Source organism: Leptonychotes weddellii, chromosome 1, assembly GCF_054177405.1.
Source record: "Leptonychotes weddellii isolate Sample4059 chromosome 1, ASM5417740v2, whole genome shotgun sequence".
NCBI lineage: Eukaryota > Metazoa > Chordata > Mammalia > Carnivora > Phocidae > Leptonychotes > Leptonychotes weddellii.
Window position 1 is genome coordinate 173,064,737 of NC_138369.1, and position 16,842 is coordinate 173,081,578.

A 16,842-nucleotide genomic window follows, 5' to 3' on the forward strand; every position below is an offset into this window, starting at 1 on the left:
TTCTAAAGCTTTTTCTCCTGTCCTTTGTGAGTCTCTTGGCACAACTTTAAAGCAAAGCATGCTGCTGTAACTGCTACAAAGTTATAATATATATTATATTATAATATAATAATTCTATACTCCACTAATGTGGACTTAAATGCCCACTATGGCTTTTGAGTCTGAATGGTAATATTTTCCTCCCATACAGATTGAGTAATGTATATATTCTTTACAGTACAGCCTCACATAATACAGCTCAAAAATGAGACTACGTATGAGGATGGTCAAGTCACACTTATATGTGAAGCAGAAGGGGAGCCTCTTCCAGAAATCACTTGGAAAAGAGCACTAGATGGCATCACATTTTCCAAAGGCGATAAGGTAATAGAAACTCAATATATAGTGATTTTCAATACCATTGTATTCTCAGAGTTTTGCATATTATTTACTCTCACACTGGACTCCAGTTTACCAAGTAATTTGTAGGAATGCAAGAAATGGCTTAAATTTTAAAAAGGTAACTCTACCACAGTCAGCCTAAAAATAAGTGGAGGAGAAAAAAGTGAAAGTGTGATATTTAAAGATGTTCTTCATTAAGCCACACAATCTTAGGTTGTTGGTGTTCTTAAGTTCGCTTACATGGACTTTCGGCATACATTGAGTCTATAAATTTTGTTATTGTAATTTTAGCCTCCCCCACCCCTTGCTGTGAAAATGAAAGTCATTCCAGTTCACCAGAGTCTGCTGTCACCATTAACTCTTTACGCTTTAGAATTGTCTTTGTGCAGTGGTAGGTTAGGTTTTTGCTTTCATGTAATTTAGAATATAATAAAGAGAAATAAGCAGAAGCACACCAAAATACAGCATTTTGGCAATTGTCATTCCCATGTAAATTGGCGACCTGTCACCAGAATGCGTTCAAATTACTAACAAATTAATAGATTTTCATTATTGTTACTTTTCATAATTATTTGTATAAAACTCCCATGTATGGACAAAAGTGAAACAGAAAGGAAAAGAGTGAATTAGTGATATGATGAATTGACATTTCACACGTGTTAAAGAGGGTAAGATTAAGCTTACAGATCTCTTTTCTTAATATTAAAGAAAACCCCTTTAAATCTTTCATTAATTTAAACCAAGTTCTATGAAAGAGTGATTTCTGCAATATAAGTACCTTTGACTTACCAACACTGATAGCAGAAAAATTTGAAACCTATTTATCTGACAGGCATTTTCTATCCCTCCAACTCATCATGTAGTTTTGAACAATATGCTAGCTCCATAGATTGACAAAACAGCCATCTCCTTGCCTATTTACTATTTATTCTTTGCAAGAATTGTATTCACATATATGATATGTATATATGTATGTATCATATATATATAAGATGTACATGATATGTATTCATATATATATATATATCTATATATCACATTTCTTTGCCTCATTTCCTCCTCATGATGACATTTTTAAGAGAGTATATCTTTTTTGGTAATAGTTATACTATTTTGATGTATTTATTTTATATGTACAGATTGAAAATCAAATTCATAAAATATCTTCTGACAACCCAGAGAAACCATACAAACTTTGCTTTAACATTTTCTTAACAGAAAATCACAAATATTATTAAGGCACAGTTGTCAAATCTGAAAGTAGTTATATTTTCATAAAATTATTTTAAATAATAAAAAATTAGATATATATAACTGTAATTGTTTTTCTGTCAATTTAGTACATTTCTATAGACAAGATCTGTCAAGAATAGTGATTTTCATGTCTATAAGCCCTTATTAATTATACCTTCATATTCCTAACTCATGCTTTCATTATATTCTTGTCCACTGTAAAACTCCTAAAAGTTCTCATCCTTTTTTTTTCATTAGTAGCTGTTTATTGATCAATGGTTTGATGTAAAGTTATTTAAATATATGGAATGCTTCACGAATTTGCATGTCATCCTTACACAGAGTCCATTCTAATCTTCTCTGTATCATTCCAATTTTAGTATATGTGCTGCTGAAGTGAGCCAGCCAGCATCTAAAAGTTCTCATCTTAAAGATGTGTTTACTCTCATTTAATAGATGTTTCCTAATGTGTATACCAACGATGAGAGATACATTATATTCAGTTATTTTATCATGAAAAGTTATCAAATAACCAGAAGGCTGTGGTATTTTTTTATACACTGTAAACCGCAGACCACTCAAAGCCATATGCAGAAATTTCTTCTCTAGTAGTTCTGAAGAATAACTAACTAGCTTTGTTTGAATAGAACTTTCTCTGTTAAAATACTCATCTTTTCTTTTTTATTTGGTTTATTTGCTACAAAACTATCATAGAAACCCATATATGCTTTTGTTTTTCCAAATGTAACTTTTATCCAGTTGATAAAGAAATTAAGGTTATTCACTTTCTATCTTGACATTTCTCCAAAATCATTTTAAGATTCATATCTTATTTTCTGCATGGTAAGCTTCCTTTCTCCTAACATTACTAGTTTTTTCAACAGCCAAAATTCAAAAACTGAATGGTTGACATGAGCTTTGAAGTAAGGCATATCTAGTTTAAATCTCAGCTCTGCCATTTGACAATATTATCTGAAGTCTTATTAATATGAGTTTCTTCATCTTTAAAATGTGAATAATAATATTTTCTTCCCTTAAAAGTATAAGAAATCTGAGGAGTATACCAAACTCTTTACATTTTGTAAATATTCAATAAACTTTTTTTTATTATATCACTGTCATATTACACAATTTTCAAAGCATAGTTTATCTTGTTTCTGTTATTCTGAATAAATTCTAGTTGTTATTGGCTCCATAAAGTCTGGTACCTAAGGTTTGATTAAACACTATCACAGAGTATTTTTAGATCATATCTCTCTTGTCACGGAAAGTATAAGATTGTATTTTCCACAAGAATCACTTGGAGATCCTGTTAAAATGCGCTTTCTAGAATCCCACTCCCCGAGGTTGACTTAGTATGTTTAACACAGGACCTAGAAGGAAATATTTAATAAACTCATAAGGTTGGTATATGGTTTGACTTCAGGCCATACTCTGGAAAACAATCCCTAAGTCACATGAAATTTAATAGCTAATCCTGTCAACAGAAAAATGCTCTTAACAGATTACTTGGCACCTGATAGGGGCTTGGGAAATATGGAACAAAACAAATCAAAACTTCCCATCATGCATACACTATCAAAGTTTTGATGAAACTGCTCATTGTGTAGGTCATAACAGTGAAACAGCATCAATGCAATGTGGCTCATACTAATAACTTCATCCAAAACTATGACCGTGCACTTAGCAAATATGGTCATCAGTGTAGATTTTCAAAGGATGGGATCTCAATTAATAGGATCCCCTTTCCTTGCCTAAATTTTCAATCACCAGATAAGACAAAAGAAATAAACGGGGATAAAATGTCATGTGGCTTGGGCGCCTGGGTGGCTCAGTTGGTTAAGCGACTGCCTTCGGCTCAGGTCATGATCCTGGAGTCCCGGGATCGAGTCCCGCATCGGGCTCCCTGCTCGGCGGGGAGTCTGTTTCTCCCTCTGACCCTCCCCCCTCTCATGTGCTTTCTCTCTCTCATTCTCTCTCTCTCAAATAAATAAATAAAATCTTTAAAAAAAAATGTCATGTGGCTTAAATCTGCAGGTCAGTTAATGTTCTTATACCATACTAGAGAATTAGATAGACCTACCCAGCACAGTCCTGAGTAGAATTAGACCTTGTAGCCCCCCACTATGGGAAACTAGGTATCACTGCTAAGGTTACCATCATGGCTGAGTGCAAGGGAGAACCTGTGGTCTCTACAGGAAGGTCCTTTCTGAAAATAAAAAAGAGCAGCTAGGAAATGCATATTCAGTATGATGCCCCCATAGTTACCAATCAAACATCTGCCTGGTTCTCATGGGGAAGAGTAAGGAGTTGGAAAGTCCAGAACTGGTATGTGTTCACAGAGCTCTCTTCCCATGGAATAAATGTTAGGTGTCCGTGAGAAGTGTTCACTGCCCAAAAAACTTTATATTTATAACATCTTAATAAGCACTATATATACATTGTCACAATTTAACTTCTGGTATTCTTACTGCATGGTAAATGACCCCAAAACATACTGGAACAAAACAACCATTTTGTTTTGCTCATGATTTTGTGGATCAGGAATTTGGGGAGGCTCAGCAAAGTGGACATCATGAGGTACCTCAAATTGCTCACATATATATGTTTTCTGTATCTATAGTTTTGTAGAATGATTGAACTATGTATATTAGTATACCATAAAATATCCTTGCGTAATATGGCATCCTTCAGAAATGACAACAAAAAATATGGTGCTTAGAGTTCTTTTAAACACACGACTCTTTCATCTAACCCATTTTAATGCATCTTATCTACATTTAAAATAGTATATGTAATTTTTACAACTTCAGAAAATTTCAAAAATATGTGTAATATGTAAGAAAAAGAATATTCACTTGCTTTAAAAATTGTTTCTTAATATTCATTGTTATTTCGGAATAACATTTTGTTCATCATTTTATTGTTAAAGAAATTTCACAGTTTTCACTAACTTTTAATTACCCATTTATTGAAAATTTCTAGGCACTTTAGTGCAACTTAAGTATTATTTATGATTCTCTATAAAAATATTGATTTACCAGGGTTATCCAGAAATTCATTACACTGACAGCTTAATATAAGCACATGATTTTGGAGTCATCTTAAGATACATTTGTTTATAAAAAATCAGAAATGCCTAGCCTCTTCATTTAATAGATACTATACACATAATCTGAATAATATTTAAACATATATAATAAAGTATAGGACAAAAACCAAAGCTATTGTTGCAGAATATAAAACAGCCATGAATTAAAACGTATAAATTGCTTTGTAATTTATAAACTAAGCAATCTAATTTTTATATTAAAATCTCTATTTTTAACATCAAAAACTAATGATGTAATGTATGGTGATTAACATAACATAATAATAAAAAAATCTCTATTTTTAAAATAAAACAATGCTTCTTTCACAGAGTTGGTCTACAGATTATATAAAATGATGCTTCTACAGTGTTTGACAGAGTCCCTGGCATTAATACCTGTCATCTATTTTGAACCAGTTTCTTTAGATCATTCCTTCTTATCATTCTTATTAATCAATAAATGTTAGTATATCTAAGATTATAAGTACTGATGAATTAGTATGAGAAGTCATGCAAAATGTCACACAAATTAAAGTTTAATCCTAATTTTGTCATTTTGGTGTGTCATTCATGATATTACTTCTTATATCTGACCAGTTTTTGCATGTCTAAATCAGGATAATAAGATGTCCCTGTAAAAAGTTTCGGAAGATGAAATGAAAGTCTACATAACAATATCCCAGACACAAATCAAACATCTTAAAAGTGTTAGTTTCTCTTGTCCTTGGAGGTATCCAGTCTTCAGATATTTTATGCATGAGAAAATGATCATATTAATTCCCTGTTAATGACTGCTGTCACAAAGGGAACCAGATAAAAAAAAAATTGCGTGAGCATGGTCATATGTCCTGTATGAATAACACAACAGTAGAATGGTGTTATAGCTGTTACAGATTGTGCTTCTATGACATAACTATATGTAGAATTTACTAGAAAATCATCTCTAGCAATATCAATTCAAGATCTTGTAACTATATATCACATCCCTCATGGAAGTTGACAATGTCCAGAATCTGCATTTGCATATTCATCTCACTCACTGTATGTTTGATGTCAATCTCCATCCCTGCAGGGAAGCATAGATGAGGGCTCAAACTTCCTATCTTGGGTGAGGATAGATTCTTATGCTAAAGAAAAGCTGGTCTTTCTTCTTATGAAACACAAAATATCACAGATTTCTTTCTGCTCTCTCGGGTCTGTCTTCTCCCCCACCCCCAAATTTTCTTCTTTAAGAAGCGATTCATTTTTTGCCTTTTTTTGGGTCCTCATAGATATCCCACATTACATAGCAATAAATATTGATTCTAAATAGACTCTTTCATATTGTAAGAAAGGCTAAACAGGTCATCAAAATGGGAAGAAAAAAAAGATGCCACACTCCATGAAGCAAGATTACTTAGTGCCTTGTCTATAAATTTTCAAAATATGATTTCATAGTCATCTGATAAACCTGGTGTTTTTTAAACATTTTTTAAAGACATATTGTTACTTGTTATTTTAAGAGTAAACAGAAGTAAAAAGATCTACAGGGAGTGATTTTTACTATAGAATTCTTATAAAATGGTAAACACAACAGCATGCAAACCCGCCTATAGGAATAGAATGTTTTATATAATAATTATAAAGTGCTTATAATATTATGTGGGAGATGACATCTCACATGTGCCACTTATCTACTCTTAAGATACAGAATCTATAATTATTTTATTCCTGGTATACTTGTCCGGCATAGTAAATTATAGGCCTTCCTCTACTAGAAATTAATCCCACCCTACATGGAATAAGAAGTATTTGAAATGTATAGCAATAAGTTATAACTCTCTTAAAGCAGAATTTCTCAAATTTCAGTCATTCGACAGCTCATCTTTCTCTTTTTCTTTTTTTATTAAATTCAATTAGCCAATATATAGTACATTATTAGTTTCAGATGTAATGTTCACTGATTTATCAGTTTCATATAACACCCAGTGCTCATCACATCACGTGCCCTCCTTAATACCCATCAACCAATTACCCCATCCCCCCATCTCCCTTCCCTCCAGCAACCCTCAGTTTGTTTCCCTGAATCAAGAGTCTCTCATGGTTTGTTTCCGTCTCTTATTTCTTCCCATTCTGTTTTCCAGTTTTCTCTCCCTTCCCCTATGATCCTCTGTGCTGTTTTTTTTATATTTCACATATGAGTGAAACCATATGGTAATTGTCTTTCTCTGCTTGACTTCAACTCTTTTGTATTCATGGGCTGCCTGTTATACACTTAATTTTTTTCTTTAAATTGAATTAGTTTTTCATTTATTCTAATCCTGCCCAAAAATATCAGTGGAATCAAAAGTATGAATATACACTAGCTATACTTTTAAATATCATTAAATAAGTATAAAACTATAAAATAAAAATTGTTTTTCAAAGTCATACAAACCTAGCATGTGTACCTTCACTGGTACACTGCTTTTCAAACATACTTTGAATTATCATGATATAAAGTGTAGTAATGAAATTTTGGGGACTGGAGCACATTCAAACATATTCTGATTAGGACAGAAACCCATTCTCTGTCCTCCTATTGATGGGACCAAGCACTTCCCTCCAGTAAATAAATATACTTCATTATTAATCAAAGGCTAAAGAGATTACAAATCATAGTAACAGGAACTCATTTAGTTTCAGTCCTTAATACCGAGTGGTCCTTTCAAAATGATGCCAATAAACTCAATACATAAAGCGGAGTGATTAACCTCAAAAACAATTTCTTCTTATTTTTGCTGAAGTGAAACATCAAATTCTAGTCATGGTCTGAGTTTAGATCAATTCAAAACTTTTTGATTAAAATAATAGGATTTTCTGTTCTTTTACATTTGTTTTGAAAAATGTGTCTGTGTCCAAGAGAGCAACCTGATTCTACATTAACTTTCATATTTTAAGTCCATACTTTTTGTCACTTCACATAGATGTATTTAAACTGAAATTTAAGATTAAAATTACTAAACATGAATAGTTTAACATTTAGTTTTGCACTTATGTACAAAAGTCATAGTTTTTGAAATGTTCCTTTCTATTTTAATAGTGTAGAAATGGTGAACAATTTTCTCCATGTATTTAGGCACTGTGATCTGGACAATACTTAAAATGCTCTTGCAGACTAAAATACCAGGTCAAAGGGATTTCTGGCAATAATAAAGATAGGCAGTTCTTTCATACAACTACCTGAACAAAATATGATGTTTTAAATTTTATAACAATTTAAATATCTCAGCATATATTTATTATTACATGACTGCATTCATTTTTAGGTTATTGTTTTATGTTTTAGGATATTATTCCTTATTGTCCATGTACAGCTTTGGACCTAAGGAAACTTCCTGTTTTAAAAAATGATAATCCCTTTTAATGAAAGGCAGAAGGTAATGGAGTGGATGTTTCACATCACATGAAAAACTACACTGAAAATTCTTAGATTTTTTATATTTAAAATGTGAAGATTTACATTAACCTTTTCTTGTGTTTCTCTTTTTTTTAACTCTAAAGCAAATATGACTTCCTGAAAAGATAAATTTCATAAAATGTAAGCAGTAAAATAATCTTTAAAGTGATAGGATTTTATATGACTAATGTTTTCTTTATCACTTACCCAAATTCATTTAACAACTATCAGCAAATACTACTGAGAGCTGTTCTGTTTGCATGAACTATGCTAGGCACAAAGAATGCAGCAGTGAAAAAAAAGTTTTCTGTTTTATGGTGCATACAACTTAGGAGGGGAGTTGGAATGAAAGCATATTTAAAATCAGTAGTCTTTTCCTTATGAATATGCAATTTTGAATTATGCAATTTTCACATCCAAAATACCAATTTTGAGCATGTAAGTGAACTTTTACAAGACTACAGATATAGCTTTGGCATATTTTTCTGTGCTATTACAGACCCAGTTCAACTTGTCCTTCTGACTGGTCTGTGTATTCATGCAGGTTGGAAAGTAGGTCTGCTCTCATCAGAATATCTCCACTCAGTTTGCTCCAGGCTGATAAAAATTGCTTAGACTCTGATTTAAAAAACAAAAACAAAAGTAATGGTAAAATTAGCAGCACCTTTGTATTATAATGAAAAATATAATATTTTCAACTTTCTTTTCCTCTTTAAATAGTAGTTAACAAAATGAGATCAACAAACCCATAATTATTGATTTAAAAAGAAGAGACTGTAGAGTTTCAAATATCTGTACTTTATTATAAATGCTCTAGTGAAATGAAAAACTAAAAGATGATGGCATATTTATAGCATCATCTTTAAGTATGAAGGACAGTATGTAAGTATCTTTTATATATCTTTTAAGTAGCTGTACTTCTGGGCAAATTTTTTACAGCTGTATTTTTATCACTTTTATGATGAATTTTATTTATACCTTTTTACCAAACCTAGAAGATGCATTTTGGTATGCAATTATGGGCAATTTTTAGTGCCTGATTCTAAGACCAATAAAACAAAACAAAAACACAGGAACATAGGTCAAGGTGAGAAGTATAATGTAAAAAAACAAATAGGCAAATCAAATCAATAGAATGTTTTAGTAAATAATTGAAAGAGCAGTGATGATATATTTGTTCAAGTATTTTAAAGACATCCATACATATAGTTGAACTAGCCATTTGCTTAAGGTGGGTAATCCTATGCGAAATGAGGGGAAGTTATTAAAAGGCATAAACTTTCCATGAATCAGGAATTACAGATAATGAAATTATTAAATTTCAAATGAGAGAATGCCCAGTCTCTTGAATTTCTCTAGTGTAATTTGCAAAATCATCAGTGTCTGAAGGAAATCCCTTCATTTGATGTGATGTTGCTTTAGAGGATCTCAAAGAGCTACCCATAGAGTAAGATACATAAAAAGAATCATTTGCATAACCCATGGGTTCCTAACCATGTTAGCTTTGGTATTCTCAGTTCATATAAAATACAGTCTAATGAATTAGTGTTATGTAGTAGTTGTAACATTGATTCTTTATTGTAATTCTTAGATTTGCCATTTACCTGCTCTCTCATATCAGGTAAATTGCCATATTTTTCAAAGGTACAGTTCCGTTGTTTATATAATAAGTCCCCATCAACCTCTACCATTTCCTTATTCTATAAATCTTTTATCAATTAAGTAGAAAACCACACATTTTAATATACAGTTTTTATTCCAATTCTAAGCTCTTTTTAAAATTATTTACTAATTTTCAGCTTATGATTTTCTAATGGCTTAGTATTGTGAGGCAGTGTATTTGCAGTCTCCTTCTTCTATAAAGCTTTTCCATACAACTCACTTACAAGGAAAGTTAAGACTACTTTGGTAATATCTTTGGGAAGAAAAAGTCAATTTCTGATTGTAGAGAAGAATGCCAAAGAACACATATTCTTGGCACCTGTAGATTTTAATGCCTGCATTTTTTCCCCCTTTGTAGAGATAATGGGCTTTTCTGAAGGATTTTGTATTTGAATGACATTTTTAAGGTTCTCCTAATGCATTTTTTCATACTAGTGCTCTGAGAGCATATTATAAGTCCCTGCTGGGCAATAGGCAAAATGGATACTTCTATTCCCTATCTGATGTAGGTGGTAGAATATAATTAGGCAGGTTGGAAATCTTCCTGGATGCTACTGAGCTTGCTCAGAGGTGGGTTTTCAATCATTTACAGCTTCCTGAAATTTCTTTTCCAGCCCACAGTTTAATAACAATTATCAAAAAAGTCAAGTCATAAGTTCAACATATCCTTTTAAAAACTACTTTTGAGAAAATTCTGTGAAATATCTTAAAAATAAAAATGTCATTGTTCTTTAAAAAACATTATTTATTAATGAACTATTATTTTTATATGTGTTATTAAGAATTTCTACTTGAAAAAACTGCCATCAGGTTTGTAAGATGATATAACAGTAGCTCACAATTTTACAGGAACTGTTTTGGGGAAAAATGTTATTTATATACTGAAAGTGATTTTACTATGGCTTCGTAGCAGAAAATACATTTTCTTATAAATACTTTATCCTACATCGACTTCAGTTGATACTTATTTCTTCTTATGAAGCAATCTAGTACTATCCCCTGAAAAAATATAAAATCATACAGCTATAAGGAAATATGGAGATGTCAGTGAGTATTAATAGACCTAAAAATAAATTTCCTCATATTTGTAACTTTGATATTTTGTGAATAATATAAACTAAATTCAAGAAACAAGCTGAAGCAAATTTGAATAAATGCATGACAGCTAGGCAGGCATTTGGGTACAATTTAAAATAATATATATGAAAAATAAATTCAAGTTACTATATAATAGACACAACATATCTGTGAAAATATGTAAGCAAACATCTAATAAACAACTCCCATAAAAGTAATACATCTGATGTATTTCATTGTCAACTTTAAGCCTGAGACAAAAACAGGTGTATAAAAGAATGTTAGTTACACAATAGTTAATGAAGTTGAATACATTTTAATGAAAATTACCTTAGCATAGTTGCTGCAGCGCCTTCATTGCGCTTGACTGAGGGGTTAACAGATAATAAATTTAAATGATACATTAAGCAAAGATTTTCCATAATAACTCTGTTCTGCCGTGTACTGAACAGTTGTGTTTATCATGGGGGTTGGGAGTGGGACAAAATGTTTTAGATGTAAATCAGCCTTGGCTATAATGTTGCACTGTCATGATCTACATCTTGGAGCAGCATTATTACAGTTGCTTTGTAATCCTCAGAAAGTTCTTGTCTAGCTTTCTAAATCTCTTATTCTCAGATGCCAGATGCATATTTAATAGTGCATCTACTTATAAGAAAAATGTATTTATACTCTATCAAATATGTAAGAGCAATGCAATTCTAATATTTGTGGATCCTACCATTTTTTCCCCCTGACCTAGACCACCCATCTCGCTCACCTCTTTTAATCCCCATACTAAATTTCATTTTCTATTATTATAATTAGGACCTCATATGCACTCCTCAATCTTTTTTGGCTTCATGAAATGTTTCTGCCACAGCACCATTCATGGTTTAATTAACCTACACATCTGTTCCACAGATGTGTTAGGACAGCTGAGCTTACCTGGAGGAAAAGCCTGTAATCATTCTGAATGGTCTCTCTTTAAAGTTGTGGCCCATATTCAGTGTGTGTTCTTTGTGTTGTGTACCATTCATCCCACATTTTCCTGGCCCATTTTCTTGGCCACTTTTATCATAACTACCTTTTGCATTTCCTCCATCCTCAAATTTGCAAGTTTCCTCTATCCTGAAACTTTTGCTGATGATCTGCTTCCTCTTTTACTAAGAAAATAAACAATCAAATAAAACTTTAACAAATTCTTACTACTACATCCACACTCATACATAACTGAACCTATATGTTATCACGAGTGAAATTTTTTTTGAGTTTTTATGTGGATCCTAGTAGTACCCTTTCTAACATATGATGGATGTAAGTCCAGTAATTCAGATCCCTATTCTCAGCAATATTTTATTTGGTACCTTATTTATCATTCCTATCAACATTCAAAATATTCTATTATTTTTTCTTTTATGTATATATTATAGATAACATATACATTTTGCAGTATATCTGTAACATACATATATACCACTACACATACATGAGAATATACATGTGTACACAGCATATAGACAGGCAGATGGTGATGATAGATGATAGATAGATAGATAGATAGATAGATAGATAGATAGATAATCTCCTCACCTCCGAATACCATCTGATTCTCCATCCTTTCTATTTACAGCAAAATCCCTTGAAAATGTTGTTTAACCTTGCTCTAATTTTCTTTCTCCAATTATTTCCTGAATACAAACTTTGATCATATCACTCCACTGAAGCTCTCTGACAAGTTTACCAGTAACTTTCATCTTTTTAAACTTAATGGCAAATTATCAGTCCTCATTTTTTTTCTGCCTTCTCCTCATTTTCATTCTGCCAATGAAATTATCTCTTTTGCTTAAAGCATGTTCTTTGGCTTGCAGTATGCTCCTGGTTTTTCTTTTGCCACACTTCTCACTACTTTCAGTACCCTTTGATCACTCTTTGCTTTCTAATTGACCTCTAAGTGATAGAGGGCCCCATTTCAAGGGCCCATTCTTGAATTCCTTTCTCTATGTTTAGTCCCTTGACTTATTCATCTAGTCTCATGGCTTTGATTATCACTTGGATCCATTAAACTCTAAATCTCAACCAATGGACCTCTTCACTGAACCTTAGTCTTCTATATCCAATGGTATACCTTCATTTAGATATTTAATAAATAGCTGAAAATGAAAATATCCAGTACAATTCTGTACATTATCTTCACATTTGTTTCTTCCTCAGTCATCCCACCTCATTAAATGGTGACTCTTTCCTTACAGTTATATAGACTAAAATTCTTGGTGTTATTTTTGATTCTTGTCTATTACTACACCCATATTTTTTTTTTTTTTTTTTGCAAATCCTGTTAGCCCAATTTTAAATATATTCAAAACTTGATCATTTCTTAACACCTACCTGTTACTGTTCTGGTCCAAGCCATCATAATTACTTGCCTGGATTATTGCAATAACTTTTTAAGAGGTCACAATACATCCCCACACCTCCCATCAGTCTCATTAAAATAGCTAGTTTGCTCCACTTGAAACAAGCCAGATAATATCACTCCTTTGTTCAGAAGTTTCCAGTAGTTTCTCATATCATTTGGAAATTCATTCTATTACCTACACAGCTCTATATGGTAAGCTACTCTTCCAATTTCTGTTATCTCCTTTTTCCTCTTATTGTTACGGAACCTGGACTGAATCGCCCGATGGAAGAACCAAGCAGCCCTTGGAGATCTGGGAAGATAGGAGGTTTATTTAACGCCAGGGGGCTCAGAGGAGAGTGGTCTCCAAAGGTCTGAGCCCCGAACACAAACAAAGGGGGCAGTTTATACACTTCTACTTCCACATACTTGACACTTGTGCTGTGTGCGTGAAGTGGGGCTGGGAAAAGGACTCGAATTGGTGCATGCAGGAAGCAGAGCAGGGAGAAGAACCCGGAAGAACCCCGGGACAAGGATTGGGAATTTCTTGTTGGCTTGGTTGGCCATCTAGGACACAGATTTTCTTTATCATTATGTCCTACTATTAAGATCAATTAGTTTCAACCAGTAAGATTTCACATTCCTCCATCAGTCCTTGGATATTGCAAGTTTTTCAGTGGTGTTTCTACTTTATCCATCTAGAATATTAACTACAAATAGCAAGTCATAAGTGTAGTGAAAACTGTCACAAATCTTTGATGTACTGACTGCAGGTTCCAGTTACTTTGGAGTCTTCTGAGAGAGTCCTAGATGGCCAAATTGAAGTCTATATAATAGATGATATATTTGTTTTTTATTTTTTTATTTTTTTTATTTATTTTATTTTTTTTTAAGATTTTATTTATTTATTTGACAGAGAGAGATATAGCGAGAGAAGGAACACAAGCAGGGGGAGTGGAAGAGGGAGAAGCAGGCTTCCTGCCGAGCAGGGAGCCCGATGTGGGACTCGATCCCAGGACCCTGGGATCTTGACCTGAGCCGAAGGCAGACGCTTAATGACTGAGCCACCCAGGTGCCCCTATTTGTTTTTTTATTAACATATATTATTTGTTTCAGGGATACAGGTCTTTGATTCATCAGTCTTACATAATTCACAGAGCTCACCATAGTACATACCCTCCCCAATGTCCATCACCCAGCCACCCCATCCCTCCCACCCCCCTCCACTCCAGCAAACCTCAGTTTGTTTCCTGAGATTAAGAGTCTCTTATGGTTTGTCTCTCTCTCTGGTTTCATCTTGTTTCATTTTTCCCTCCATTCCCCTATGATCCTCTGTCTTGTTTCTCAAATTCCTCATATCAGTGAGATCATATGATACTTGTCTTTCTCTGATTGAGTTATTTCACTTAGCCTAATACCCTCTAGTTCCATCCACATCATTGCAAATGGCAAGATTTCATTTTTGATGGCTGCATAATATTCCATTGTATATATATATTTTTTTCATATATATGTATATATATATATACATATATATATAATTTTCACCACATCTTCTTTATTCATTCATTTGTTGATGGACATCTAGGCGCTTCCATAGTTTGGCTATTGTGGACATTGCTGCTATAAACATAGGGGTGCATGTGCCCCTTCAGATTGCTACATTTGTATCTTTGGGGTCAATACCTAGTTGTACAGTTGCTGGGTCATAGGGTACCTCTATTTTCAACTTTTTGAGGAACCTCCATACTGTTTTCCAGAGTGGCTGCACCAGCTTGCATTCCCACCAACAGTGTAGGAGGGTTCCCCTTTCTTGACATCCTCACCAACATCTGTCATTTCCTGACTTGTTAACTTTAGCCATTCTGACTGGTGTGAGGTGGTATCTCATTGAGGTTTTCATTTGGATTTCCCTGATGCCGAGTGATGTTCAGCACTTTTTCATGTGTCTGTTGGCCATTTGGATGTCTTCTTTGCAGAAATATCTGTTCATGTCTTCTGCCTATGTATTCTTGATTGGATTAGTTGTTCTCTGGGTGTTGAGTTTGATAAATTCTTTATAGACTTTGGATACTAGCCCTTTATCTGATATGTCATTTGCAAATATCTTCTCCCATTGTGTCGGTTTTCTTTTGGTTTTGTTGACTGTTTCCTTTGCTGTGAAAAGCTTTTTATCTTGTTGAAGTCCCAATAGTTCATTTTTGCCCTTGCTTCCCTTGCCTTTGGCGTTGTTTCTAGGAAGAAGTTGCTGTGGCTGAGGTCGAAGAGGTTGCTGCATGTGGTCTCCTCAAGGATTTTGATGGATTCCTGTCTCACATTGAGGTCTTTCATCCATTTTGAGTCTATTTTTGTGTGTGTGATGTAAGAAAATGGTCCAGTTTCATTCTTCTGCATGTTGGCTGTCCCAACACCTTTAGTTGAAGAGACTGTCTTTTTTCCATTGGACATTTTCTTGCTTTGTTGAAGATTAGTTGATCATAGAGTTCAGGGTCCATTTCTGGGCTCTCTATTCTGTTCCACTGATTTATGTGTCTGTTTTTGTGCCAGTGGCCTACTGCCTTGATGATTACAGCTTTGTAATAGAGCTTAAAGTCTGGAATTGTGATGCTACCAGCTTTGCTTTTCTTTTTCAATGTTCCTCTGGCTATTCGGGATCTTTTCTGGTTCCATACAAATTTTAGGATGATTTGTTCCATTTCTTTGAAAAAAGTTGATGGTGTTTTGATAGGCATTGCATTAAATGTGTAGATTGCTCTAGGTAGCATAGACATTTTCACAATATTTGTTCTTCTAATCCATGAGCATAGAACACTTTTCCATTTCTTTGTGTCTTCCTCAATTTATTTCATGAGTATTCTATACTTTTCTGAGTACAGATTTTTTTGCCTCTTTGGTTAGATTTATTCCTAGGTATCTTATGGCTTTGGGTGCAATTGTAAATGGATCGACTCCTTCATTTCTCTTTCTTCTGTCTTGTTGCTGGTGTATAGAAATGTAACTGATTTCTGCACATTGATCTTATATCCCACCACTTTACTGAATTCCTGTATGAGTTCTAGCAGTTTTGGGGGTGGAGTCTTTTGGATTTTCCACATAAAGTATCATATCATCTACAAAAGTGAGAGTTTCACTTCCTCTTTGTCTATTTGGATGACTTTTATTTCTTTTTTGTTGTCTGATTGCTGAGGCTAGGACTTCTAGTACTAGCTGAATAGCAGTGGTGATAGTGGACATCCCTGCCATGTTCCTCAGGGGACTTAGGGGACAAGCTCTCAGTTTTTCCCCATTGAGTATGATATTCGCTGTGGGTTTTTCATAGATGGCTTTTATGATATTGAGGTATGTATCCTTTTCCCCTACACTGTGAAGAGTTTTAGTCAAGAAGGATGCTGTACTTTGTCAAATGCTTTTCTGCATCTATTGAGAGGGTCATATGGTTCTTGTTCTTTCTTTTATTAATGTATTGTATCACATTGATTAGATTTGCAGTGGCTAAAGAGCTTCCTACTAAAGAATGAATGGGTCAACCAGGAAATTAAAGAAGAATTTTAAAAATTCATGGAAACAAATGAAAATGAAAACTCAACTGTTCAAAATCTTTGA

General features: G+C 33.4%; 1 protein-coding gene and 1 non-coding gene across 3 annotated transcripts in view; one reads left to right on the plus strand and one right to left on the minus strand.

Annotated features, from left to right (window-relative positions):
• Positions 1-16,842, plus strand: part of NCAM2 (neural cell adhesion molecule 2) — a 470,380-nt gene that overhangs the window by 308,179 nt on the left and 145,359 nt on the right. For both annotated transcript variants that reach the window (XM_006727618.2, XM_031031149.2), the window contains exon 8: positions 218-363. In XM_006727618.2, coding sequence (XP_006727681.1) covers positions 218-363 — 146 coding nt within the window. The remainder of the gene's footprint in view (positions 1-217; positions 364-16,842) is intronic.
• Positions 1,912-2,016, minus strand: LOC115941952 (U6 spliceosomal RNA). Its single transcript, XR_004076607.1, has one exon. It is a non-coding gene; the product is annotated as a U6 spliceosomal RNA (small nuclear RNA).